This window comes from Neovison vison, chromosome 11 (assembly GCF_020171115.1).
Source record: "Neovison vison isolate M4711 chromosome 11, ASM_NN_V1, whole genome shotgun sequence".
NCBI classification, from domain to species: domain Eukaryota; kingdom Metazoa; phylum Chordata; class Mammalia; order Carnivora; family Mustelidae; genus Neogale; species Neogale vison.
In genome coordinates this window covers 463,263-490,942 of record NC_058101.1, presented here as the reverse complement: position 1 = coordinate 490,942, position 27,680 = coordinate 463,263, and the positions used below count along the sequence as shown (strand labels likewise).

Below are 27,680 nucleotides of genomic sequence, written 5' to 3'. Positions count from 1 at the left end.
AAAGATTAAAAAACTGTTTTTAGTTAAAAGAGATCGTGGTATAAAGTATGAGTTGGGTGGGATTGTCAGTAGACAAAATGAATGTATTGTGGAGAACCTGTTCTATTCCAGATACACTGTTAGGTACTAACTCTGCAGTAGTTAATAAAATTTTCTTAGAATAGCTTAGTAGCCAAAAGATTAACCACAGGCTCATGAGTCCATTTATCTTAAGTCCAGAGCAAGGAGCCCAATTCTGGACTCGATCCCAGGCCGTGGGATCATGACCCGAGCCAAAGGCAGATGCTTAACCAACTGAGCCACCCAGATGCCCCACTTTCTGTTTTTAGTTACCTGCAGTCAACTCTGGTCCAGAAGCAGATCCTCCCTGACATGCCATCAGAAAGTCAGCAGTAGCTTAATCCTAACACTAAATTCCAATGTCTGTGTCACTCACCTCACTTTATCACGCTATGTAGGCATTTTACCATCTCTCATCATCCCAAGGTGAGTGCAGTGTGATATCCTGAGTGACCACATTCATACAACTTCATATATATCATAGTACATTGCTATAATTGTTCTCTTTTATTATTAGTTATTGCTGTTAATCTCTTACTGTGACTAATTTATAAATTAAACTTTATCATAGGTTTGTCTGTACAGGAAAAAGCATAGAATGTAGAAGGTTTGGTACTATCTACGGTTTCAGCCATCCAACTAGAGGGATTAGAACACATTTCCTGTGGATAAGAGGGGATTTGTCTTGCTAGGGGTGTAACCATCCCTGTAGTTAGGAGAAGGCTTTACCCTTGAAGGAAGTATTCCCAGGTTCAGCCATCCTGAAGAAGGCACATCTTCAGAGAGGATATGGGAACTTGAAAGAAGGGCTCAGAGAGGGAAGTGCTTCCCCTCTCTCGGCCTTGCTCATTTGGACCTGGACCCAGACTTTAATGTGTTTGAAGGAATGTGCTCATCTTCCACGTAACAGAAGATGACTTCTGCCTCTAGAGAGACTAGGAACCAGAGAAAGCTTTGTTTTCCCTTTAAATTACAAAACACCTTCCCTGGAGAAGAGCCAGCGAGTAGGTAAGAATTCCCCTTATCGTTGTGGTTTCCATGGGGTTCCATGAGCATGCAAAGCCATACACAATCTTCAGCAATTTATTTAAACATTTAGCAGAATTCCTTGCTGTTTGAATGGCTGCTCCATCTTCCTTCACATGCTGTGCCACTGATGACTCAGTGCTTGCCTCTCAACTATGTTTACAAGCAGCTTGTCTTTCCTTGGATTCAGGCTAGTCAGTTGTCCTGTGACCTCAGCTTTCTGATCGGCTCAATAAAAGCTATGATTTTGTAGCTTGTCCAGCTTATTGTTGTGATGGTGGAAACAGTGCTCTTTCCGTATTATTTTGTTAAGGTATTATTTTGTTAAGAGGCTCTGGGGTTATCTATTGTTGGACCACAGTGCTCAATACTTTTTACCCAAGATAGACCTTCTACTTATTCTTTTTTTATATAAAGATTTTATTTATTTGTCAGAGGGAGAGAAAGAGCATAAGCAGGAGGAACTGCAGAGGGAAAAGCAGACTCCCTGCTGAGCAAGGAGCCCAACACAGGACTTGATCCCAGGACTCTGGGATCATGACCTGAGCCGAAGGCAGACACTTAACCAAATGAGTCATCCAGGCATCCCTCTACTTACTCTCTTAACCCATCCCTTCATTGTCTTTCTAGGTCTCAGAGCTCTTGCTTTACAACCCAGATTTCACTGTTTGCTTCTGGTGTTCCTAGTTAGTGGCAGAGTTGGACCATCTTCTCTACCTCACTAACATTAGTTTCTACCCAACCTTTGGATTTTATGTTCCTGATTTTAGTGCCATCTCCAGAGAAGGGAAATTTAGATGGAAACAACATCACATTCAATGATGTTGGGATTAAGTAGGTCTACTTAAGTATGTTCTACTCAAGTAGAACTACTCAAGTATGTTCTTTACTCAGTGTAACAAATATTTGATTGCTTACTAAATACAAGGCACAAAGTTTTGGGTACCAGCTTGTTTATCAAAATCAATCAGACTATCACATACCTTTCACCCTTCTCTCCCATTTCCAATTTAACTATATGAACCAAATTGAAACATGAATGGTTTGGAATGAGCAGACAGACAGAGTGGGCACTAGAAGATGTGAATGAAGCCTCAAGTTTTAGTGGGTCTAGAGATAGAAAGGGAAGAGCATCAGAACATATTGGATAATGGACAGAGTATAGCCTGAGAAGAGTCATGGTCCTTCAAGTGGGAGAAGAATACCTGCCCTGGCACTGTTCTTAAGAAGACGTTCCGAGACACACAAGTGGCCAACAGACACATGAAAAGATGCACATCATCACTAATCATCAGGAAAATGCAAATCAAAACCACAGTGAGATACCACCTTATACCTGTCAAGATGGCTAAAATAAAAAGATAAAAAAAATCAAGTATTCGTGAGGATGTGGAGAAAAAGGAATCCTCATGCACTATTAATGGGAATGCAACTTGGTGTAGTCACTGTGGAAAATAGTATGGATGTTCCTCAAAAAATTAAAAAATATAATTACCATATGCTCTAGTAATTCCATTACTTGGTATTTACCCAAAGAAAACAAAAATGCTAATTCAAAAAGATAAATTTATTTCTATGTTTATTGCAGCATTACTTAAAATAGATAACATATGGAAGAAGCCCAAGTGTTCACTGATAGAGGAATGGATAAAGATGTGGAATATCTATCTATGTAGTAACGTATCTATCTAGTAAGATCTACCTAGTAAGATATCTATTTATCTATCTATATCTATCCATTTTACTCAGCCATAAAAAAGAATGAGATCTTGCCATTTGCAACAACATGAATGGACCTAGAGGGTATAATGCTAATTGAACTTTTTTAAGATTTTATTTATTTATTTGAGAGAGAGAGAGACAGTGAGAGAGAGCATGAGCGAGGAGAAGGTCAGAGGGAGAAGCAGACTCCCCGTGGAGCTGGGAGCCTGATGCGGGACTCGATCCTGGGACTCCAGGATCACGACCTGAGCTGAAGGCAGTCGTCCAACCAACTGGGCCACCCAGGCACCCCTATAATGCTAATTGAAAGCAGTCAGATAGACATAAATAGCGTATGACTTCATTCATATGTGGAATTTAAGAAACAAATAAAGAAAAAAGAGACAAACTAAACACTTAAATACAGAGGACAACCTCATGGTTGCTACAGGGCAGGTGGTCGGAGGATGCGTGAAATAGATGATGGGGTTTGAAAGTACCTTTACCGTGATCAGATTACCATGCTCGGTAATCATTACCATGATCAGCACTGAGTAACGTGCAGAATTGTTGAATCACTATATTGTACACCTGAACCTAATATAACGCCATGTTAATTATACTTCAATTAAAAATATAATGAGATAAATTGTCAAAAAAAAAATAAAAGGACTTGCTGGTCATCCAGACAAAGAGGAGCTTTAAGGAAGCAGAACAGTTACACTGAAACTTCTCTTCATTTGAAGGTGACAGGGCACCAGCTTTTGACACTGTTAGAGAAGACCGAAGACTTATTAAACCATAAATAAATATATATATATAAATACATAAATAAAAGCCCTTAAGATGACTAAATTCAATGTGCACACAAGACTACTGACCAAAAAGCATTTTATTCCTTTTTATTTTTTTAAAAAGATTTTATTTATTTATTTGACAGAGATCACAAGTAGGCAGAGAGAGAGGGAAGCAAACTCCCTGCTGAGCAGAGAGCCTGATGCGGGGCTCGATCCCAGGACCCTGGGATCATGACCTGAGCTGAAGGCAGAGGCTTCACACACTGAGCCACCCAGGCGCCCCTTTATTCCCTCTTTAAATTGAGATTTTACATTCAATAAAATGCACAGATCTTAAGCATACAGTTTAATGAAACTTGATAAAGAGTGGCATACCATTCTTATAACTCATACCTCTGTAAACATACAGAATATTTTCATCACCTCTTGGTACTTCCTAGTAAATTACCAACCTTCTGCATTTTCCCCTCCCTAAGTAATTTCTGATTTTCTGTCTCCATAGATTAGTTTTGTTCGACTTTGAACTTCAGGTATGTAGAATCTTATTATATGTATTTTTTAATGTCTGATATCTTTCACTCGGTATAATATTTTGAGATTCATTCATATTCTTGCATATATCTGTAGTTTTTTCCCTTTTTAATGCTGAGTAGTATTCCATTGAATACATATACCACAGTGTCTCCATTCCCTTTCCTTATAATGGACATTGGTTTGTATTCATTTGAAGCTATCATAAATAAAACAGGTATAAGCTTTTCACACAAGTAAACAAATGGAAATCAGGATTTTAAAAACACAACACTGATGAAACATTGAAAGAGAACGACTGAATCCTGCTAAGTGGCCTGAAAAGTGGAAACATATCTCAAAACACAGAGCAAGACAATATAAGGAGAGAAATTACAATGAAAAGGGCACATAGAGGGTGCTGGGGTGGCTCAGTTGGATGGGCAGCTGCCTCAGCTCAGGTCATGATCCCAGGGTCCTAGGATCGAGTCCGGTGTCAGGCTCCTTGCTCAGCAGAGTCTGCTTCTCCCTCTCCCTCTGTGCTCTTGCTCTCTCTCAAGTAAATAAGTAAAATCTTAAAAAAGAAAGGGAAGGAAGAAAGAGGCACATCATTTTGAAGATACATCCAAAAGACTTGACATATGACTGTTGGGAGTTCTCCAAGGAGAGAAAGGAACATCTAAAAGAGAAGTAATAATTAAACAAGTAATAGAAAATTTTCCTGACCTGAAGACAGACCTCCATCTGCAAGTCAAAGGGGTCACTGAGTTCCAGGTAGTATCAATGGGAAAAGACACACCTAGGCATATGTGAGGGAAATTCCTATAAAGAGATCTTTAAGGACTTTCCCATGGAAAGAACAAGTTACTTACAAAAAGAAGAAAAACAAGCACAAAGATGACTATGGGGGTGGGAGAGGAGTGAGGAGAAAGAAAAAAAGGAGGAGGAGGAGGAAGAAGAAAAAGAACGAGAGGGAGAAGGAGAAGAAAGGTGCAGAAATAAAGCCAAATAAGGACAAGCAAAGGCTATTTACTTAGAGCTTTTCTACAGCGAGGGATTTGGGCCATCATCATTTATGTCTGACAGACACTCAGAGACAGGCAGAGGAATGGAAAGCTTTATAGTGGAAAAAGGGAACTCAGGGATGCCCTGAGTGGAGGTTGCTGGCACAGGGAAGCTGCGGCCACCCAGAAGTGGGGTAGCCTATGTAATTGGTTGGTGGCCTAGGGCGGGGGGCGGGGAATGGGGGGATTGGGGGAAGGCTTTAGTATTTGGCTTTCCTGGTTAGGGCAAAAATTAGGGAAGCTGTCTGTGATTGACCCAGTGCCGGCCATTTTGGGGCTGATAACCACAGGAGTCGTTAGGCTTTCTGGGATGGCTGCTGCAGATGGGGAGTGGACTAGTTGCTAGAGACTGTTGGTCAGTTTTGTTTTTACATATGGTCTTGTCATTGTTTGTTTGCACATTCAGTCTCTCAAAGAGAATGGAGAGAGAGAATGAAGAAAAGAGGGAGGGAGGGAAGAAGGATGGAAGGTAGGAGGGAGGGTAAGAGAGTGAGAGAAATCACAGGCACTGGACTCCTCATTTGAAATCCTGGGAGCTGAAAGACTGTGGAGTAACATTTCATAGGTCACTGAGGGGGAAAGAGACGGCAGCTCAGCGTAAACCCCATTCAACCACCAAGATGATGGGAAGGTATTTGTGAATATGCACAGATTCACCAACACGCTACCCCTGCACAGCCTCTGAGGGTCACTTAAGCTTGAGCACTACCAAATAACGAGACACTCAGTGTCAACACAGGGAACATGAAGAGAAGGGGAATTTATGATGAATTAGTTTAGTCTGAATTTATATAGCAAGTGAATAACGGCAACAAAACTGGGAATTATAGCCCAAGTGTTAACTGAAGGGTTCCTAAATAAAAGAGACATACTGTGAAGGAAAAACAAATACCAACTTATCTCAGTGAGCCAAGGATGGAGGGGGCAGACATCAGTATACCCTCCAGGTCTCAAATCGAAGTGAAGGATGTGGAAGTGAAAATATTCTGTGAGTCTCATTTATTGAGGTATGATACAGAGACAGTGGGGGACTAAAGTGTCCAGAAGCGAGGAAAGGGCTGAAACTTGTCCTCACATATTCTTAAAGGAAAAGTGATACTGAATGTCAGTAAAGGAAAGGTAATCACCAGTTAAATTGAAAAGAAGATGAGCCCTGATACACTTTTCACACTCATTAAATTGAAAAGAAAATGATACAGGACATGACAGAGAAAAATAATAAGAAACAGAAACATCCAGAATGCATGGCAGAACTCAGGTAGGAATTAGAAATAAAAACATCATTTTAGGAATGAAGACTCAACAAGAAGGAGACTAGGAGTAAATAAAAGTGTCAGATAATGCCTTAAGAGAAAATGATTGAAAATTAAATTAAAAATGTGAAAAAAAATAAAAAGATTTTGAGGGAAGGTGACTAATATTAAGATAAAGAAGATCTAACACAAAGACAATAGTAGTTTCTGAGGAAAGAAACCAAAGGAATAGAGCAAGAACAAAAATGATAAAGATATTATTGAAAAAAACGGAAACGGTCTATTGAAAGAGCACGCTCTATACCTACGAATGACCAATACCAGCATGTGGTCTAGTAAAATTTCTTGATGTTAAAGGGAAAAAAATTGGGAGGTATCTAGGCAAAAAGACGATGTAACCCTAAGGAAAAGAAAATTAGACTCTCACAAGGTATTTTTCAGCAATGCTTTAGGTCATAAGAAAATGGAGCACCACACTTCAGGCTCTCAAGAAAAAAGTGAGTCAGGGATTATTATATCTAACAAAACTGATTTCCAAACATAAAAGGCACAGATGTTTCCAACACTCAAGAACATTTAAAATTATGTTTTCCAGGAGTTCTTCCTGAGAACTCTATTAAAGAACTAGCTTTAGCCAACTAAAATGACTAAGAGATCTCAGTGTAAGAGCCGACGGTGAGCATTAAATATGTACTGCTTATGAAACAAGACCAAAGGAGGATTAGGAGGAAGAAAGTATAGTTTGTCACAGCTGAACGTGCTCACGATATAGGTAGAGAAGAGAGGAGATGGGAGAGTATGAGTATTTGTAGGAAAATATTGAATTCTTCAGCAACCACATTGGGGATGGTAGTATTTAAATTGTGTGTACGACACAGGATGAGTGAAATGAATAACTTTGGAATATTTTGCTCCCATCCTCTCCTCTATACTTGTGAACCAGGATTCTGGATGTGGAAGTAAGGAGATGCAGATGTGATACAGAAAAAGTAAGATCACCTATACTGGAATTTGAAGTATCAGAATGAACTCGTGACTTATTTTATCCTTAAAATATGTATTCTTTAGCTCTGTCCTATGAAAAGGTCCCAAAATGACCAAGACAGTAGCACTGAACATCCTTAGCACTCAGATTGTTATCTGTAAATATCATTCCTAAAAGGAACTAAAGGAACAAGGGCTGATTCTGGGTTTAGACTAGGAAACACACACAATGACCCTAGAATAATTTCGTCACGCAACACTAGCAACATGTGGAATAAATGCAGGGTAAGGATTGGTGCTCAGAAAACAGAATATATGCAATCACCTAGGCCCTTTTTAAGTTCTATAGCAAGGCATGTTTGAGCTGGGTACATGGGACACAGAGTGGACAATGCACCAGGAAAAGGACCTGGATGACTTCCTCTGCATATTTGTAGGGAAATTCTGAGGGGTTAGAGACCAGCTTTTACAACTGATTATATAAAAATGGGGATTTCCTGGCCAGAAAAATGACTAATAGGCAAGAGTTTAGTGAGAAGAACTCATCTAGTGGTGTGGACATCTAAGCTAGAGCAGTGCTACCCAGACTTTAATGTGCAAGAATTACTAGATGGATTTTGCTAATATGACAGTTTGACTCAGGAAGTAGGGGCTGGGACCCAAGATTTTACCTAGTAAAACAGAATTAGGATTTCTTAATTCAAAGAAGCCTAGCTAACTTTTTGCTGCTAAGCAACTAAAAAGAGAGAAAACGTTTCCAGTACCATGCTTGTTTTTCCACCCTTTTTTAAAGTAAAACCTGAAAATATGTGGTTGGGTAGGATTACCCCTGAGCGCTCTGGAAAAGGGAGGCCTTGTCATGTTAAAAAGCTTAGTCAAATTGCTGATTACAATAATCAGGAAGGTGGACCATTTCCTTGACTTGCAGCCCTGGTGGAGGTTTATAGAAAGAGACAGTTCGTGTGTTTGGTTGTTTCTTTAGCTTTCAGCAAGGTGTTACAAACACAGCTCAGAGTCAGGGTGAAAAGCAAGCAGAACATCTGGTAATTCCCGGGCTTCACGACGTGGAAAAAGCCAGCTGCTTACGTACCCCTAAATAGCAGGAGAGATTTGCCTTAGAGATTTCTCATAGCCCACTAAGACTTTTTGGCAAACACAAATGGGCAAAAAAAGCAACAGAAAACAAAGATAAACTGAAGCAAAAATCAAATTAATGGAGTTCCCTTCTCACTTAAGCCTGTTGTTTCAGATAACCTCAAGACTGTCCTCCTTACAAAGATACTAGGAAAGGTGTGAGCGTGGAAGGCAGGAAACGGGTCCCATTTATCAACTCTTCCTAGAAACAACTGTGGGTGTGGCTAGCGGATCCTGAAAGTGTCCGGACGCAGTTTACTAAATAGTCAAAGAAATTACATTAAACAGCAACACTGAACAGCCTGGCCGACAGAAGCTCTGCACGAGTCCGCAAGCTTTCCTCCCAAGAGGGAATGCGCTTCACAAGCAGGGAACTGGTACTCTTGGGGCAACACTGGGCCAGAGTGTCGGGGTACCGAGATCCTCCCGAAGAGCGGGACGCCCTGCAAGGCAGGGTTCCCGTTCCTTCCCCGGAGAGGAAAGGCCGAGTGTCAAGCGAGTTTCAAGCGAGCTCATCCTGCTCCTGTCGCCGCGTTCCGTATCACACGCCCGGCGGGGGCAGGTCAGGTCTACACTGCGTGCGACCCGGGCCGCGAGAAGACGCGCTCCGTCCCCCCAGAGGGCTGTGCGTCATCGGCCAGCGGCCTTCTGAGCCGCAGAGAAACTGAATGGGGAATTGATAGGTTTTTTCTTTTTAAAGATTTTGCTTATTTATTGACAGAGAACACAGTGAGCGCGCACAAGCAGGGGGGAGGGAGAGGGAGCGGCCACGGAGCGGGGAGCCCGGCGTGGGGCTCGACCCCAGGACCCTGCATCGTGACCCGAGCGGGCGCGAGGCACCCGGCGCCCGACCGCTACTGGAACAAGGACCCACGCAGACCCCGAGGTGATCAGACGGACAGACCGCGCACGGACTGTCCCTTTCAACCCATCCTCCTCCTCAGGCAAACGGTCGCCCTCCTGGACACCAAATTTGCAGCCTCGGGGCTGCTAACCCTGGTCATGTGACCAGGTCCTTGCCCAGGGGCTGGTACCAGAACCGGTACCAGAACCGACGCGGCAATCCCCACTGTCCCTTCTTCCTTTTCTTCATTTGACACAGACAGAGACCGCGGAGAGGCCGGCGCCCCGCCGAGCAGGGAGCCCGACTCGGGACGCGACCCCAGGACCCCGGGACCGCGAGCCGAGCCGCAGGCAGAGGCTCAGCACCGACCCCCGGCGCCCCCACAGGACTTTCTCGAGGCGTTTCCTTGCGCTCGTCGTGCGGCCGCGCCCTTCCTCAGACGGAAGCTCCATCCACCGCACGCCGGGGGCGACCCCAAGTCCGAGAGCCGCGGCGGGCCAGGCCGGAAGACGGGGCGTCGCTGGGAGGCTGGGGCCTGCAGCACCGGCGACCCGTGAGCCTCGGGAAGCGCCCGGCCGGACGCCCGAGCGGCCCGCGGCCCGCCCGCCGCAAGACGCCGCCGCGGAAGAGAGCGGCGAGGCAGCGCGGCGGCCGTGCGCGGCCCGGCCTCCCCTCAGCGAACGAGAGCGAGGGAACGGCGACACGGGGCGTCGTCGCCCGCGAGCGCCAGGAGAGGCGACAGTTCGCACGCTCGTGCAGACGGCGTCCCGTGAGGACCCGTGAGGGAGCGCGCGCCGCGGGCCGCTCGGGGTCCCCGCCACAGCGGCCGCTTTGCGGGGGAAGAGACCGCCGCGGACAAGCTCGCCCAGACCACGCCCGCGGAGGCCCGGCGCGACGAACCGGCTACACCGCCGGCGCCGAAACACGCGCATCCGCACCGCGTCCGGACAGCGCCGCCTCGGGGAACCGGACGCGGGAACGGCTCGTCGCGGCAACGGGTCGTCGCGGCAACGCGCGCCGCTCCAGCGCTGCCTCACAGAGCGGGCGGCCGCCGTCCACGCCCGGGCCACAGGCGGAACGGGGCGACGACGGGAGGCGATTCCGGCCCCCGGCGCTTCCGGCAGTCGCACAAGCAACACGCCCTGGACCTCCTCCGCCAATCCCAAGTCGGGGCGCGCGGGCCTGAGCCCGCGGGAGGATCCTGGGCGGGCCTTGGACGCGTGTGGAGCTTCCGTCCCGCGGCTCTGCGAACGGGCCTGCGCGGGCTCGCACGCCCGGCGCTCTGGCCCACACAGCCGCTACTCTATGGCATCTCGGGTTCCCTCTAGCTGCAGGCTGGAAGACTGCACTCGTTTCTCGGCGGCGGCGCGAGGCCCGGCATCCTCTGCTGAGCTGGAAGAAAGATGGCGGCAGCCGTGCGGCAGGACTTGGCCCAGCTCATGAATTCGAGCGGCTCTCACAAAGATCTGGCGGGCAAGTGAGTGTCTCCCAGGGCCCTGGGCGGGCGGGACGGAAGCCGTGGACCGGTTCGCGGGGTGACGGCTGCTTCGGGATGGGGTGCGGCCTGACGACCAAGGGGGCGGGCCTGCGGTCGTCTGCAGACGCCCAGACGGGAGCAGAAAGCCGGCGGGACCTGACGCCGGGAACCCCGGGGGCGGCCGACGCGGGGCGGCCGGCAGCTTGTTCGGGTTTGGGGAGCGCCCTGACCTGCTCGTTGAGACTCTGGAAGCACGGCCCGAGGGGCGACTGCCCCCACGGCCTTCTTTGCCGGCCCTGGTGCCTCTGCCTCGCTGCGGGCCCTCACGCCGAATCTGCTCTCTCTTCGGACCTCTTATTTATTTTTTTTAAATTGGGGGAAATGTGTCTTCTGGGACCTCGATGTAGAGCTTCCCGGGAGATGGCGTTTCGAGCCCACGGGGCGGAGGAGGTATGGCCGCTCCCGTGTGCGGCCGGAGCGCGGGACCGTCCGCCGCGAGTCCTTGTGTGTCGGCTTCTCTCCGCCGCCGACTCTGGGGAGGGGCGCCTCGGCGGATCGGCCTCGCGACGGGAGTCCGGGAGCCTCGGGTCGTGGCGTTCGCCGGAGCCCGACTTGTGTGGGAATTCTGCGGAGCTGGTGGGGACGGCCTGGACCCGTTCCACGTTAAAGCAGTGACCTGTGCCCGTCGCGCAGGCGGTCCCAGTCGTGTTCGCCGACGTAGTGGGCGGGGGGGTCAGCCGCGGTCCGGTTCTCCCCGTCCGTCCTGCGGCCGCGTCGGGGGCAGCGGACTCGCGTTCCGGCCAGAGCGCGTGCAGCGAGACGGCGCCGACCGTGCGGGTCCGCTCGAGCCGATGCACCTGCGCTCGGACGCGGGCTGAGCCCGACTGACCCTGACCCTGACCCTGACCCTAACCTTGCCTCTGGCGGCAGCTGTGCTCCGGCTCTCGCAGGGCAGATCTAGCTGTGTCCGTGGGTTGAGCCGTTGTGAACCGCCCTTTCCTTCTCGGGAAGAGGGGGTAACGGGCCGTGCTCTGGTCTGAGGGCCGGCGAGTGAGTGTCCGGTCAGATCCACGGTCCCGCAGAACAGAACCGAACAGAACCCGAGGCGCCGCGGACCTGTCGCCGTGACCGCTGTGCTGGTGCGGGCGTGGTGCGTTGTCGCTGAGGTGAACGTGTCGTGTTTCGATCGGGGCGAAAGTAAAACGATCGCGTATCCCCCCCCAGCTTTGCTCTGTGTCTTGTTTCCTCGAAGGACTTTCTCTGCCAGAAGAGTGCGGTTTTCACGTGTTCGTAGGACCCTGGGACTTCAGCTCAGAATTCGCGGGCTCCGCTGGGGATCGCAGGCAAACCGCAGTCGCCGTGTCCTGGGCCCTTTACTTAGGGCTCCGGTGTGACAGACCGGACTTGGCGTGACACGACGGCTGCCTCCAGGGCTCTCGGGCTCGGCCGGACTGCGGTGCCGGCCCAGGCCTCCCCGCGCAGGTGCGGGGTCCGCGGCCGCAGCGCTGGGGCTGGCGAAGCCGGGACGGACGCTCGTGCGCGTCAGGCCGCTGCCGGCCGAGGCCGTCTCCGGTTCAGCTCCGTACAGGGCCGCAGAAGTGCTCCCGAAGGGCAGAGGGGAGGCCGCCGCGCGTGGGGCCGGGGAGCTCTCCCAGTGTCGCTTCTCGGAAACGGGTCAGACTAAATCACCGGCCCGGCCCGGATTCAAGGGGAGGAGAAATGGGAGACGTGGCCAAGTTACATGAGAAGGGAAATTCTATAAAATAAAGGAGAGGAAATGCAAAAGGAAAATTCTGTAAAAATGGGACTTTTTTTTGTATTCCTGATTCTTGATAGAGAAGGTACCGAGAAGAGGACGGCAGGCCTTTGGAGTCTAAAGATGTCATTTCACAGGAAGCTGTTAGCATGGAGAAGAGGGGGTAATGGGAGACCCTTTCGCTCTCTCTGACTCTTGGGCTGTTTGCCCGGGGCGCCTGGGTGGCTCAGTCCGTCAGTATCTGCCTTGGGCTCAGGTCGCGACTCAGGGTCCTGGGACCAGACACTGCCTCTGGCTCTTGGCTCACTGGGGAGCCCGCTTCTCTCTCCCGCTCCCTCTGCTGTGCTCCCTTTTTCTGTCAAATAAACCACTCTTAAAAAAGAAAGGCTGTTTTGTAGAAAACGAAATAGACTCCTTTGCCTCACAGAGATAGACTTTTGGTTAGAACTTTGCAGTACTAGAAAGGAACAGAACTGTCAAAAAACAGAAGACACTTACACACCAGGTGCACACTATGGGAGACCCGCTGTGGACTCTCAAGGGCTCCTTATCACAGATTCGCTGGTTCTTTGTTCTTCCCACACACAGCAGTTTTAGTGGTTCTCAAGAGGGAAGTTCCCTAACGTCTAACATCGTTATTTACATTTTTTAATCCTTGAGTAATATTTACATTGCATAGGAGGAAACTGAAGTACAGAGGTGAAATACCTTGCTTGAGGTCGCGTAGCTTCTGGCAGTGCCATAATTCAGCCTGTATGCTCGGCTCATAGCCCTTGACTCTAAACACCTCTACCTTTTGGCCTTAAATTATCTTCCCCGAACTAGACTACATTTCAGGTAGTGATTTTTTTTGCGGGGACCTTAAAATACCTATCTGCCTCCACTCTTTTCCACTTAACACTACATTGAAATATTTAGAATACTTAAACATCAACCTCATTTAGGAAATTATTTTTTTTAGCATTTTAAATTTTAATTAAAATTAAAATTTGCTGAGACATCAGTTGTTGATCTTACTGAGATTCTCGCATGTTATCATTTTCTTTTAAAAAATTTTTCTTATTTAAATTCAATTTAGTTAACATGTAATGTGTTATTAGTTTCAGGGGTAGAATTCAGTCATTCATCAGTTGCCTCTAACACCCAGTGCTCATTTCGTCACGTACCCTCCTTCCTCCCCGTCTCCCAATTATCTCATCTTCCCACCCTCACTTTGTTTCTTACAGCTAAGAGTCTCTTATGATTTGCCTCGTCTGTTTTTATCTTATTTTTCCTTCCCTTCCCCTGTGTTCCTCTGTTTTGTTTCTGAAATTCCACATATGAGTGAAATCATATGTTATTTGTCTTTCTCTGCCCAACTTACTTGGCTTAGCTAAGTACACTCTAGTTCTGTGTGTGTGGTTATAAATGGCAAGATTTCATTCTTCTTGACAACTTAGTAATATTCCTGTGTGTGAGTGTGAGTGTGTGTGTGTACATACCACATATTCTTTTTATTTATTTATTTATTTGACAGAGATCACAAGTAGGCAGAGAGGCAGCGAGGGGGAAGCAGGCTTCCTGCTGAGAAGAGATGCGGGGCTCTATCCAGGACCCTGGCATCCCAGGACCCTGACCTGAGCCGAAGGTAGAGGCCCAACCCACTGAGCCACCCAGGCGCCCCACATCTTCTTTATCCATTCATCTGTCGATGGCCCTCTGGGCTCTTTCTGTAGTTTGGCTGTGGTGGACATTGCTGCTATAAACATTGGGGTGCACATGTTCCTTCGATTCACTGTTTTTGTATCTTTGGGTAAATACTCAGTAGTGCGATTACCGGGTCGTAGGGTAGCTCTATTTTCAATTTTTTGAGGAACCTCCATGCTGTTTTCCAGAGTGGCTGCACGGGCTTGCGTTCCCACCAACAGTGTAGGAGGTTCCCCTTTCTCCGCATCCTCGCCGACATGTATTGTTTCCTTAGTGGTTAATTTAGTTATTCTGACCCGTGTGAGGTGGTATCTCATTGTGGTTTTGGTTTATAAGGAAATTATTTATTAATTTTATAACAATTAATAAATAATTTATTATTTCTCCTAGGTATTCTCATATTTAATTTCCTGAAACTTCTTTGTGATGTATCTCTGTGGATTTGTTCAATCTCTCTGTCAGTTGGGTTTTGCTGTGAGATAAACCACTGGAAAACTCAGTGGATTAAAACAACAAGCATTTACTTTGTTTATAATTTGTTGGTGGGCTGGGCCCAGCTGGGTGGCTCTCTGTCCTGCGCGGTCCGGGTCCCACACATACCTCCCACTTGTGCCTGCTGTCCACTGCAGGTCGGGCAGGCACCGCTGCTGTGCTGTGTTGGTGGGGCAGGTGGCGGTGACGGGGCTGTGCGTTTCGTTATCCAGCAGGTTAGCCTGGTCTTGTTCGTGTGGCCACAGCAGGGTCCAAGAGAAAAGGACACACACGGGACCTCTTGAGGTCTCTGTTCACAGCAGCACTTCACTTCTACCAAATTCTGTTAATCAAAACAAGGCCAGATCAAAGGGTTACAGAGTCACACTGCAGGGGCTTATATGCAGAAGGAGAAAGAACTGTGGTTTTTCGTTTTGTCTTATTTTTGTTTGTAAATACTCTACTGCATCATTCTGATGGTGCTTCGCCGCATTTGTTGAACGGATCTATCCGACTCTCTCATGGTCTGGGATGTTTCGGCCGTCTATTTACAAATGTAGCCTGTGTTGTGTTGCATTCCGTTCCCTTCTCTGGGATTCCAGTGAAGCCCCCATTAGGCCTCTTACTGGGACCTCCATGTCTCTAACCCTGTCTTCTGTACTTAGCTTTGGACTGCTGTATTCCGGATAGACTTTTCCGTCCTGCCTCCTAGTGTATCAGTTTTTCAGATGTGTTTTATCTACTGTTAAGAACTTCATTGAGTGAGCTTGGATACAGTATTTTTTAGTTCTATAGTTTTTGGTGGTTCTTTTTCTTTTCTTTCTTTCTTTTTTAAATATGGTTTTTAAACTTTCTATTTTAAGTACGCTGCACGTCTGACGTGGGGCTTGAACTCATGACCCTGAGATGGAGAGTCTCATGCTCTGCTGACACGCCAGCTAGGTGCCCTGGTGGTCCTTTCTTCAGATGACACTTTTCATGATTCTCAGTTTCTTGCTGAAACCTTGAAGCCTGAGTTTATCTCTGTAAACACGATACGGGTAATTGCACTGCAGTCTTTCTGGTAGGAGGCCCTGCTGTTGCTGCTGTCTGTTGCTTTTGTTGACTCTAGCTCATAGAGTTATATGCCTTGTAATCTTTGTTGGGCAAGTTATTTAAAAATATACTTTTCAAAACATTTGGAGGCTTTGGGATTGTAACCTTTCATGGAGGATTTTCATTGCCTTCTGCCTGTCACCCAAGGGTGATGGCAGTCTAGGCTCCAGGCTTCAGAATTTTATGGTTTACCTAGATGATCCTTAGCATAGAAATTGTAATCTTATTTCCAAAGTGGTAGCGTTTCCTCCTTTGGCAGGCCTGGATCTCCGATTTCTTTTCTTTTAGCTTCTGTAGTTGGCCAAAAATTACAACTTTCCTCTCAGTGTTTCTAGTAGATTGGCAGAATGCCCCAAGGCAGAGCCCACCAGGAGTGCCTCTCTGCCTCTCAGCTGTTGGTTCACACCAGCAAAGGCTTTCAGGCAGATGCTCTTCATACTCTTATCTGATCCTGTTTTTTCTTTCTTGTTAGGATTTTATGCTATTCATTTTTTCTTTTTTGCATTTTTTCAGCTTTTTATGTTTTTATTTTTGTTTTGAGGTAGAGTTGGTCCAGTCATCATTTGTCATTACCATAGGTGAAAGATCTACTAATACGTACCTGTTCTACTTGTTTTGATTCTAAATAGTGATGTGATACATTTTCATGTAGGTGTGTATTACTTACCTTCAGATTTAAGTGCCAAGAAATCAGGAATCCGCTCAGTGGACTTCAGTTCATAGACGTAACGGGATGTTCAGTAGACATTTGTTGATGATGGTAAATGCATAGGGTAGATGCAAGCACCTTAGTTAAATCTGTTTTCCTCTCTAATTTTTATTCTTTTTAAGTAGGCTGCGTGTCCAGTGTGGAGCCCAACACGGGCTTGAACTCATGACCATGAGATCAAGACCTGAGCTGAAACCAAGAGCTGGATGCTTAACTGACTGAGCCACCCAGGAACCCACCTCCATAATATATATATTTTTTAAATATGAAGCCAACATCATTCCATTTTTGTTTTGTTTTTTAAAGGTTTTATTTATTTATTTGACAGACAGAGATCAGAAGTAAGCAGAGAGGCAGAGGAAGGGAAGCAGGCTCCTCTCTGAGCAGAGAGCCTGATGCGGGGCTTGATCCCAGGACCCTGGGATCATGACCCGAGCTGAAGGCAGAGGCTTTAACCCACTGAGCTACCCAGGCACCCCTCCATAATATTTTTTAAGGAAAATGTATTTGGTATCTGTCATGTTCTCCATATCAGTCATATCTCCGTTTTTTCTGTTGAGTGCTTCGTAAAAAGATGTTTTATCCATGGAGCCTTCTCTAGCTAATCTAACCCCTTTTGGTTTTACTCTCTTCTAAATTAAAATATTACCTCTTCATTTTTCATCTCTCTCTTTTTTAATTTTGTTTTTACTTTCTGTTAAAACGTAAGATATTTCTGGATTTATATATACCTATATATTTTAAATTACATTGCACTGAGTACATTACTCTTTCTTTTTTTTAAGATTTTATTTATTTATTTATTTATTTATTTATTTATTTGACAGAGATCACAAGTAGGCAGAGAAGCAGGCAGAGAGAGAGGAGGAAGCAGGCTCCCCACCAAGCAGAGAGCCTGATGCGGGGCTCGATCCCAGGACCCCAGGATCATGACCCAAGCCGAAGGCAGAGGCTTTAACCCACTAAGCCATCTGGGCGCCTCTGAGTACATTACTCTTAAGAGTAGAGCCTAATACATTTTCTCAGATACATAGGTATGTAACAACTATCCAGATCAAGCTGGGGAATATTTCCAGCATGCCCAGAGGGTCCCTCATGCCCCTTTCCAGTCATTGCCCTCAAATATAAACACTCTTCTATTTCTGTTATCATGAATTGGGTTTGCCTGTTCTTGAAATGCACATAAACGGAACCATTCAGTTTATACCCTTTTGTGTCTGTCCTTTTTCATTTAACATATATGTGAGATACATTCATGCTTGAAGCATTCCTTATTGATTTGTAGAATGCCATTTTTTTAGCGGGCTTCACTTTCTTATTGATGATCATTACAATTTTTTGTAGTTCAGAGCTATTTTGAATAAAGCTACTATGAAAATTTTTGTATTTATCTTTTTGTGGACATAAGCATTCATTTTTCTTGGATATATACCCAGGAGTAGAATATTTGGGTTATAGAATACACATTTAGTTTTAGTAGATAAGTGCCAGGGTTTTCCAGAGTGTAGATCACTTTACACTCCCGTTGGGTATAGGTGAGATTAGTTCCCCCACATTCTCACCCATACTCAAATTCGTTAGTGTTTTTAATATTATTCATTCTAGTGGAAGTGTAATAGTATCTACTTATGCTTATAATCCGCATTAACTTAATGAGTATTGAGGTGGTTGGGAATCTTTTAATATGCTTACTGGGCATTTGGATGTTATCTCTAGTGAAGTGCTGATTTATTTATTTTTTACTTTTTTGCCGAACACGTGGATTTCAAGTATCTTTTCTGTCTATGGCTTGCATGTTTCACTTTTTTTTTTTAAGCTTTTAATTGAACAGGTTATAGAAGAGGTTTGATAGACCAGAGCCCATGCCATCATCACACTCCTCTGATTCTTCTTTCTTTGCTTCCGCTTTCTTCTCTGCTGGAGCAGCGGTGGAAGGAGCAGGACCTCCTGCTGGCACAGCACCGGGTGTGGGGGCGGCTCTCCCAGCCGCTCTGTTGGCAGCTGAGGCTCCTATGTTGACACTGCCCAGGGCCTTTGCAAACAAGCCCAGCAAGAGAGGTTCAACATTCCTACCTGGTGTTCTAATGGGGGCATTGATCTTTGCTCTGTGACCTCATCGTCCTGCAGGGTGAGGGCCAGGCAGATGCAGGCGAGTGCCGTGCGGGCACCGGGGATGTGAAGCTAGTCACCGGAGGCGAGGGCCTCACCCGATCTCGGCATTAGCTTCCTTGAGAGGACCGAGCACCTTAAGGGCAGCTGAGGAAAGCATGTCTCACTTCCTTAATGGTGACTTTGATAGCTATTCTTAATTTCAAAGAAACACACCCATTTTTTATTCATACAAAATGTTTTTTCTTGTGGTGAGAACTTTTAAGAACTACTTTTTTAGCAACGTTCAAATATGCAGCACACAGTATTATTAACGCAGTCGATGTGCCGTACATTACATCCCCATGACCTACTTATTTTATAAGTCGGAGTTTGTATCTTTCACCATCGTCACCCGTTTTCCCAACTCGGCTCCTTGCCTCTGGCAGGCACCGGTTTGATCTGCATCTGTGTGTTTGGTTTGGTTTTACTTTAGATTCCACTGTAAGAGAGATCATTTGGTACTTACCTTTCTCTGTCTGACTTATTTTACTTAGCATTAATGCCTTCAGGATCTATCTGTCTTGTTGCAAAAGGCAAGATTTTCTTTCTTTTTATGGCTGAATAATATTCCATTGTATTTACGTAAGTGTTCTTTATCCATTCATTTATAGGTGAACACTTTAGTTGTTTCTATATCTTGGTTATTGTAAATAATGCCGCAGTGAACATTGGAGTATTTATATATCTTTTCAAACTAATGTTTTCATTTTGTTTGGTTAAATACCGAGTAGAAATGTTGGATCACAATGTGGGGGGTTTTTTGAGATTCTTAATACCATTTTTCATAGTGACTGCACTAATTTACATTCCTACCAACAGTACACGAAGGTTCCCTTTTTTGTGTATCTTCCCCAACACTTGTTACTTCTTGTCTTTTTTTTTTTTTTTTTTTTTTTAGATTTTATTTATTTATTTGACAGAGATCACAAGTAGGCAGAGAGGCAGGCGGGGGGCAGGGGTGGTGTCAGGAAGCAGGCTCTTCACGGAGCAGAGAGCCCAACACGGGGCTCCGTCCCAGGACCCTGAGATGACCTGAGCCAAAGGCAGAGGCTTCACCCACTGAGCCCCCCAGGTGCCCCATTTCTTACCTTTTTAATAATAGCCATTCTAACAGATGTGAGGTAATATCTTATTGTGGATTTGACTTGTATTTCTCAGATTATTAGTGATGTTCAACCTGTTTTTGTGTGACTTTTGGCCATCTGTATGGGGAAATATCTGTTCAGTTCCTCTGCCCCCCTCCCCCCCTTTTTTTTGGGAGAGAGAGAGAGAGGGAGAGAGAGAGGGAGGAAATGAACAGGGAGTTGGGGGGAGAGAGGTGGAGAGACTGAGAATCCTAAGTAGGCTTTGTGCCTAGTGCAGAGCTGGATACGGGGTTCCATCTCAAAACCCTGAGGTCATGATCTGAGCCAAAATCAGAAGTCGATGCTTAACCAGTTGAGCTACCCAGGTACCCCCCTGCCATTTTAAATCACTCTTCTATTTATTTTTTTGCTGTTGAGTTTTATGAGTTTCTTAATATGTTTTAGATATTAACCCCTTATCAGATATATGATTTACAAGTATTTTTCTTCCTTCTGTAGGTTGCCTTTTTATTTTGTTGATGGTTTTCTTCACTTGAAGAAAAAAGCTTGATAGTGTCCTTTATTTTTGCTTTTGTTGTCACCGCTTCTTGAGTGAGATCTATAAAGATATTGCTAAGACCAACGTTAAGTTTACCACTTATATTTTATTGTAGGAGTTTTATGGTTTCAGGTCTTACATTCAAGTCTTTAATTCATTTTGAGTTTATTTTTGTGTATGGGGTAAGATAATGGTCCAGGTTCATTTTTTTGCCTGTGGCCGTCTTTTTCTCAGCACCATTTATTGAAGACACCATCCTTTCCCCATTGTATATTCTTGTCTGCTTTGTTGTAAGTTAATTGACCATATATGTCTGGGTTTATTTCCAGGCTCTCTATTCTGTTCCATTAATCTGTGTGGCTGTGTTCATGCTAATACCATACCATTTTGATTACTCTACCTTTGTAATAATTTGAAATCAGGGAATGTGATGCCTCCAACTTTGGTTTTGTTTTGTTTTGTTTTCTCAAGATCACTTGGTTATTCAAGGTCTTTTGTGGTGCGATACAAAATTTTAGGTTGTTTGTTCTGTTTCTGTGAAAAATGGAATTTTGATAGGGATTTCATTGAATCTGTAGATTGCTTTGGGTAGTATGGGCATTTTAACAAGACTGATACGTTCGGTCTGTGACTATGGAATGTCTTTATTTATGTCTTTAGTTTCTTTCATCATTGTCTTATAGTTTTCAGTGTACAGATCTTCCACCTGGGTTAAATTTATTCTTTGTTCTTTTATTCTTTTTGATGTAATTATAAATACGATGTTTTCCTGATGATTTGTTATTAGTGTGTAGAAACACAACAGATTTTTTAAAATTTAAATTCAATTTAATTAACATATGGTGTATTAATAGTCTCAGAGGTACAACTTAGAGATTCATCAGTTGCATATAATACCCAATGCTCATCACATCATGTGTCCTCCTTAAAGAATGCCCATTACCTGGTTCCACCCACCTCCCCTCCAGCATCCTTTAGTTTGTTTCCTACAGTTAAGAGTCTCTTATGGTGGGACACATGGCTGGCTCGGTGTTTAAGCGTCTGCCTTGAGCTCAGGTCATGATCTCAGGGTCCTGGGATTGAGTCCTGCTCTGGCTCCTTGCTCATGAGGGAGCCTGCTCCCCCCCCGCCCCCGCCTGCTGCCCCTGCTGTGCCCACACTTTCTCTCTCGGACAAATAAATAAATAAAATCTTTATTTAAAAAAAAGTCTCTTATGGTTTGTCTCCCTCTGTTTCCTTCTTATTTTATTTTTCCTTCCCTTCCCTTCTGTTCATCAGTTTTGTTTCTTAAATTCTACCTGTGAGATCATGCATACATACATACACGTATTTGTCTTTCTCTGGTGGACTTGCTTCATTTAGCATAAGGCGCTGTAGTTCATCCACATGTTGCAAATACCAAGACTTCATTCTTTTTGGTGGCAGAGTATGTTCCATATGTATATGTATATGTATATAAAGTTGTATATATATATAATATATGTATATATTTATATATATATAGCATCTTTTTATCCATTTATCTATTGATGGGCATGTGGGCTCGTTCCATATTTTGGCTGTTGGAAACACAACAGGGGTGCCTGTGTGGCTCAGTTGTTAAGTGTCTGCTTTTGGCTCAGGTCGTGGTCCTGGGGTCCTGGGATTGAGCCCTGCATCAGGCTCCCTGCTCTGGGGGAAGCCTGCTTCTCCCTCCCCCACTCCCCCTGCTTGTGTTCCCTCTGTCACTGTGTCTCTCTCTGTCAAATAAATAAATAAAATCTTTAAAAAAAAAAAAAAAAGAAACAGAACAGATTTTTGAGCATTGATGTTGTACCCCACAACTTTACCGAATTCATTTATTAGCTCTTGCAGTCATGTTTCTTATATTGTTCAGTTTTATTCATTTCAGTGACTTTTGTTTTATTGTAATTTGTGATAATATTACTTGATATTTAAATTTTCATTTGCCTAGGCTATAGCTTCAAAGACTAAGGTTATTTAAAGTCTCTTTAGTATCATACACAGAATCTTATACAACATTTTAAAAACCCTAGGTGCTCAATTCACATTTTTGGATTATTTAATATGGCATATTAAATGACTTTTAAAAGATTTTATTTATTTATTTATTTATTTATTAAGATTTTATTTATTTATTTGACAGAGAGAGGGAGAGAGAGATCACAAGAAGGCAGAAAGGCAGGCAGAGGGCAAGGAGGAAGCAGGCTCCCCGCTGAGCAGAGAGCCCAGACTTAAAATCAGGATATGTTACACCAAAGTTCATAATTTTAATCACAAAATTACATTGCCTTAAATTTTTACCACTGGTATTTTTTTTTTTAAGATTTTTTATTTATTTGACAGAGAGAGATCACAAGTAGGCAGACAGGCAGGCAGTGGGGGGTGCTCCCCGCTGAGCTGAGCCTGATGCGGGGCTCATTCCAGGATCCTGAGATCATGACCTGAGCCCAAGGCAGAGGCCTAACCCACTGAGCCACTCAGGCGCCCCTAAATTTCATTTATTAGAGAGAGAGAGCACACAAGTGGGAGGAGCAGAAGGAAAGGGAGAAGCAGACTCCCCACTGAGCAGGAAGCCTGACTCGCAGCACTGTCCTGGGACTCTGGGTTTATGACCAAGCTGAAGGCAGCCGTTTAACTGACTGAGCCAGCCAGGTGCCTGATGGATTGTTTGAATCCCAGATTTAAATTAGGTTTATTAGTCATTCCTTATTATTATTGTAAAGAACTAATTTCTTATTCTTAGATACTGGAATACTGGAATTTACATATTAGAGAATGAGTAAGATAGCATCTAGCCTGAACTCTTTACCTCTCTTTCTTAATCTGTAAAAGTTGAGAGTTTGATTAGGCAATTCGTAATGCTCTGGCAAGTTGTATGATGTGGTTAATGTAAAAGTTTTATCACTTTCTAGGTTTTTGGTTGCTGTTTTTCTTTCTTTTTTTTTTTTTTTTTGGTGTGGTTATTTATTTATTATTACTATTTTTTAAGATTTTATTTATTTATTTGACAAACAAATCACAAAAGGTTCCCCTTTGGTGTGTTTTTAATACAGATCAGTTGACAAGTTATGAAACAGTGCTTTAAAACTGGTTAATTAGAGGGGCACCTGGATGGCTCAGTGGGTTAAGCCTCTGCCTTCGGCTTGGGTCATGATCTCAGGGTCCTGGGATTAAGCCCTACATCGGTCTCTCTGCTCAGCAGGGAGCCTGCTTCCCCCCCCCCACCGCCCCTGCCTGCCTGCCTCTCTGCCTACTTGTGATCTCTCTCTCTCTCTCTCTCTCTGTCAAATAAATAAATAAAATCTTAAAAAAAAAAAACTGGTTAATTAGAAAATTGCTGTGCAACATTGTCGTCTTTGAGTATAATATTGTTAGTATAAAATAATCTATATGGATGTCAGATTAAGGGGGCTTAGCCATGAATATGAGAAATATGAATAATAAGCCGATCACAAATGAATAAACCATTGAATGCCCAGAGCAGTGAAGTAGATGTATAAATATAGATATGGGAAATAGTATATGTGCATGTGTATGTATGTGTATATAGAGAAAGAGTGAGATAGTCCATGTTAATGAATTTTCTGATAGCTGAATAGTGTCCCTCAAATTTTAAAAATATCAATTTTTATTTTAAAGCTTAATAATATTTCCTTGCTTTATTAGAGTAGTAGTTCTCTTCTTTTGGAGTTTGTTGCCTTTTCTGTCAGTTTATCTTTCTTACAAGTCAGTTTGACTCGTGTTTTTGAGAAATCATATAACCACAGTTCAGAGAGTACTGTATGGGTTGAGAATCAGTAAGTGTTGAATGGTAGCTTGTACAAAATACAAATCATAAATTTGAATGGGTTTGTGCCCTATTTGTATATATTTTTCTATTTGTATATTTCTGTTTCTTGACTATATTCTGGATAACGTTCTGAATAATTGGCAATACTGTTAGGTTTGTGAAATATATTAACTAATGCTTTTAATAAATATTACTATTAAGACAGAGGGATAAACAATAGTATAATACTTGTGTACCTACCACTCAGTTTAAGAAATAAAATACTGTTTTATTACTTACCAATACTGTTAAATATTTGAATGCTTGTGATACGCTGCTTTAGGCATTGTGTGTATAGCAGTCAACGAAACAAACAAAAATCCTTGTCCTCCTAGAGTTTATATATTTAGGAAGGGGTTTGCCATTGCTTAATAATTGTCATTGTTCCTGTTTTTAGCATTTCCCCCATCCTTTTTTTTTTTTTTAAATTAAGATTCTTATTTATTTATTAGAGAGAGAGAGGGTGAGTGAGTGCATGAGTAGGGGGGAGAGGCAGAAGGAGAGGGAGAAGCAGACTCCTTGCTGAGCAGGGATTCCCAGCTGAGGGGAGGGGGCTCAATCCCAGGACCCTGAGATCACAACATGAGCCAAAGGCAGACACTTAACCAGTGGAGCCACCCAGACACCTCTCCCCCATCCCCATCCTTTTTCTGATTTGAATCTTACGTGGTCATGAATATTAGGCAGAATAATTATTAGAAGTGATTGCAAATAAAGAATGTATAGGCAGGGCGCCTGGGTGGCTCAGTGGGTTAAGCCGCTGCCTTCGGCTCAGGTCATGATCTCAGGGTCCTGGGATCGAGTCCCGCATCGGGCTCTCTGCTCAGCAGGGAGCCTGCTTCCCTCTCTCTCTCTCTGCCTGCCTCTCCATCTACTTGTAATTTCTCTCTGTCAAATAAATAAATAAAATCTTTAAAAAAAAAAAAAAGAATGTATAGGCAGGTCTGAGAACATGAGGCGTGTTCTGTCAGCGCATTTGGCTTGGTAGAGTTTATTTTGTACACACTAAGACATTCAATCCCTAGTATTTTGTTCCACTGCCTAGTCAACACTATCCTATTGTTGGTAACCCTAGTTTCATTAGGTCCGCAAGAGAAAAGGTTCTGGGTTACGTCAAATAACATTTTTGTGTCTGTGTAATACATAATTGAAGGAAATATAGCTTATTTTTTAAGACATTTGAAAGAAAGTTGATTTATTTAAAGAGAAGAAGGCAAATCATAAGAGACTTCTTTTAAAAAAGATTCATTTACTTATTTAAGAGAGCGCAAGCTAGCATGTGCACATGCCTATGCCCAAGTGTGGGGAGGGGCAGAGGGAGAGAGGGAATTCCAAGCAGACTTCCTGCAGAGCATAGGGCCATTGGGGGTAGGGGCTCAACCCCACAACCCCAAGATTACAACCTGAGCCAAAATCAAGTTGTATGTGCAACTGGCTGAGCTGCCCAGACACCCCAAAAGTTGACATTGTAGTTTAAATTTAAAACTAAAACTTTTTCGGGGCACCTGGGTGGTTCAGTGGGTTAAAGCCTCTGCCTTCGGCTCAGGTCGTGGTCTCAGAGTCCTGGGATCGGGCCCAGTCGGGCTCTCTGCTCATCGGGGAGCCCGTTTCCCCTTCTCTCTCTGCTTCTCTGCCTACTTGTGATCTCTCTCTCAAAACAAATAAATAAAATTCTTTTAAAAACCAAAAACCTAAAACTTTTTCAAGAAAAAATGACACTTTAGATCCAATAACTTAGAGTTACAGATCCACTTTCTTGTGATGGGCTTGAAAACTTTTTTCTGTTTTAAGTAGGCTCTGCGCCCGCTGTGGGGCTTGCGCCCACAGTCCCCTAGATCAAGAGTCTCATACTGTATCAACAAAGCCAGCTGGTTGCCTCCGGGGCTGAAAACTTAAAAAAAATTTGTGGTTTACTGTAAAGAAAACAAGAAGAAGTGATACCTTAGAATTACAGATTTAGTGTTTCTTATGATGTACTAGGAACTTACAACAAAAGAAATCTGTGGTGTACTATAAAAAAAACAGCAACTAGAGCACTGTGAAAGAAACCAGGATAAACAGAAATGAGTAAACAGAGTGAGCATTAGAATATGTAGCGTCCTCTGAACTTTATTTTCATTTGGTGTTGTTTTAGGTACCGTCAGATCCTGGAAAAAGCCGTTCAGTTATCTGGGGCAGAACAACTAGAAGCTTTGAAAGCTTTTGTGGAAGCAAGTAAGTGGGATGAAAATTCCATGTTTGCCTTGTATTACTGAGTTAGGACTTCAGAGCTTGCTCACGCTTGTTTTAGATCAAGTTACCAATATAATTTGCATCGACATTAAATTCAATCACGTGGAAATTCACTTTAGAATTTACTTACTACTTGGTTATTTTTCAGTAAGTTGTCTTCAGAGTTACATTACCAATTAAGGTTTTATATAGTAATTGATACAGTATACTGAAGAAAGACAATGTAGCATAATGATAAAGAGAATAGTCTAGATTCAGTCTGGTCTCTTGTTATATTAGTTGTGTGTTCTTGGGTAAGTTACTTCCTTTGTGACTCCATGTCCTTGTTTATAAAATGGGGATGTGATAGCTACCCTGCGGCAATGCTGGGAGAGTAAAGGAGTTGATCTACCATGTAAAGAGCTTCAAATAGTACTTGGCATATAGTAAGTGCTGCAGAGGTGTTATCCGTACGAATGGGAACCAGACATTTCCATTCTTCAAGACATTCTCGCCTACTCCCTGACTTCAAACATATCCAGCTATTTTGGAAATTCCTCGAAAGTCGGGCTGGAGTTGATGCTGAGTTAACAGTATTAAGGACACTTGAGAGGGCTTTACACTATACAGCACGCTTCCACACACGCTCGTGAGAAGCGCTAGTTTGTGTAGCAATTTCTTTAAACAGTTGTAAGTGCCCAATGGCTCTTGTAATGAAACTATTTTCTCAGCCGTCTCCGGCTTTATCCAAGGATGAATTATGATTAATACATCATGAACTGATGACAGGCTTGTTGCAGGCGACTGTAAGTTACTGCCTCAGAAAGATTGGGGCCTGCAGTGGGTGTTGAACTGGCAGTGGCTTCAGAAAGACTGAGAGGAATGGCTTTATTGAGAACACTGCATTGTAGTAGCAAAAGAATAGTGATTTTTATTATAAACTTTGATCTTTTTTTTTTTTAAAGATTTTATTTATTTATTTGACAGACAGAGACCACAAGCAGGCAGAGAGGCAGACAGAGAGAGAGAAGGAAGGAGGCCCCCTGCAGAGCAGAAAGCCCGATGCGGGGCTCGATCCCAGGACCCCTGGGATCATGACCTGAGCCAAAGGCCGAGGCTTTAACCCACCGAGCCACCCAGGCGCCCCTAAACTTTGATCTTTGTATAAACTTTGAATCCAGTGCACTAATGAAAAGCCATCTACCGAAAATCATTCACATCAGCTCAACAGTTTTGGACCATCATTTATTTTCCTGGTAGCTGCTGGTTTCAGACTTAATTTATCTGAGCAGTGGT

General features: G+C 44.0%; 1 protein-coding gene and 1 pseudogene across 2 annotated transcripts in view; one reads left to right on the top strand and one right to left on the bottom strand.

Moving 5' to 3' along the window:
* Window positions 1-10,613: 10,613 nt before the first annotated feature.
* COPS4 (COP9 signalosome subunit 4) overlaps window positions 10,614-27,680 on the top strand; it is a 37,447-nt gene continuing 20,380 nt past the window's right edge. Inside the window, exons 1-2 of one of the 2 annotated variants that reach the window (XM_044268085.1) lie at window positions 10,614-10,850; window positions 26,308-26,387. In XM_044268085.1, the coding sequence (XP_044124020.1) occupies window positions 10,777-10,850; window positions 26,308-26,387 (154 nt within the window). In that variant the 5' untranslated portion in view covers window positions 10,614-10,776. The remainder of the gene's footprint in view (window positions 10,851-26,307; window positions 26,388-27,680) is intronic. The other variant, XM_044268084.1, reaches the window with a different exon arrangement.
* On the bottom strand, window positions 18,387-21,751 carry LOC122889630 (annotated as a pseudogene).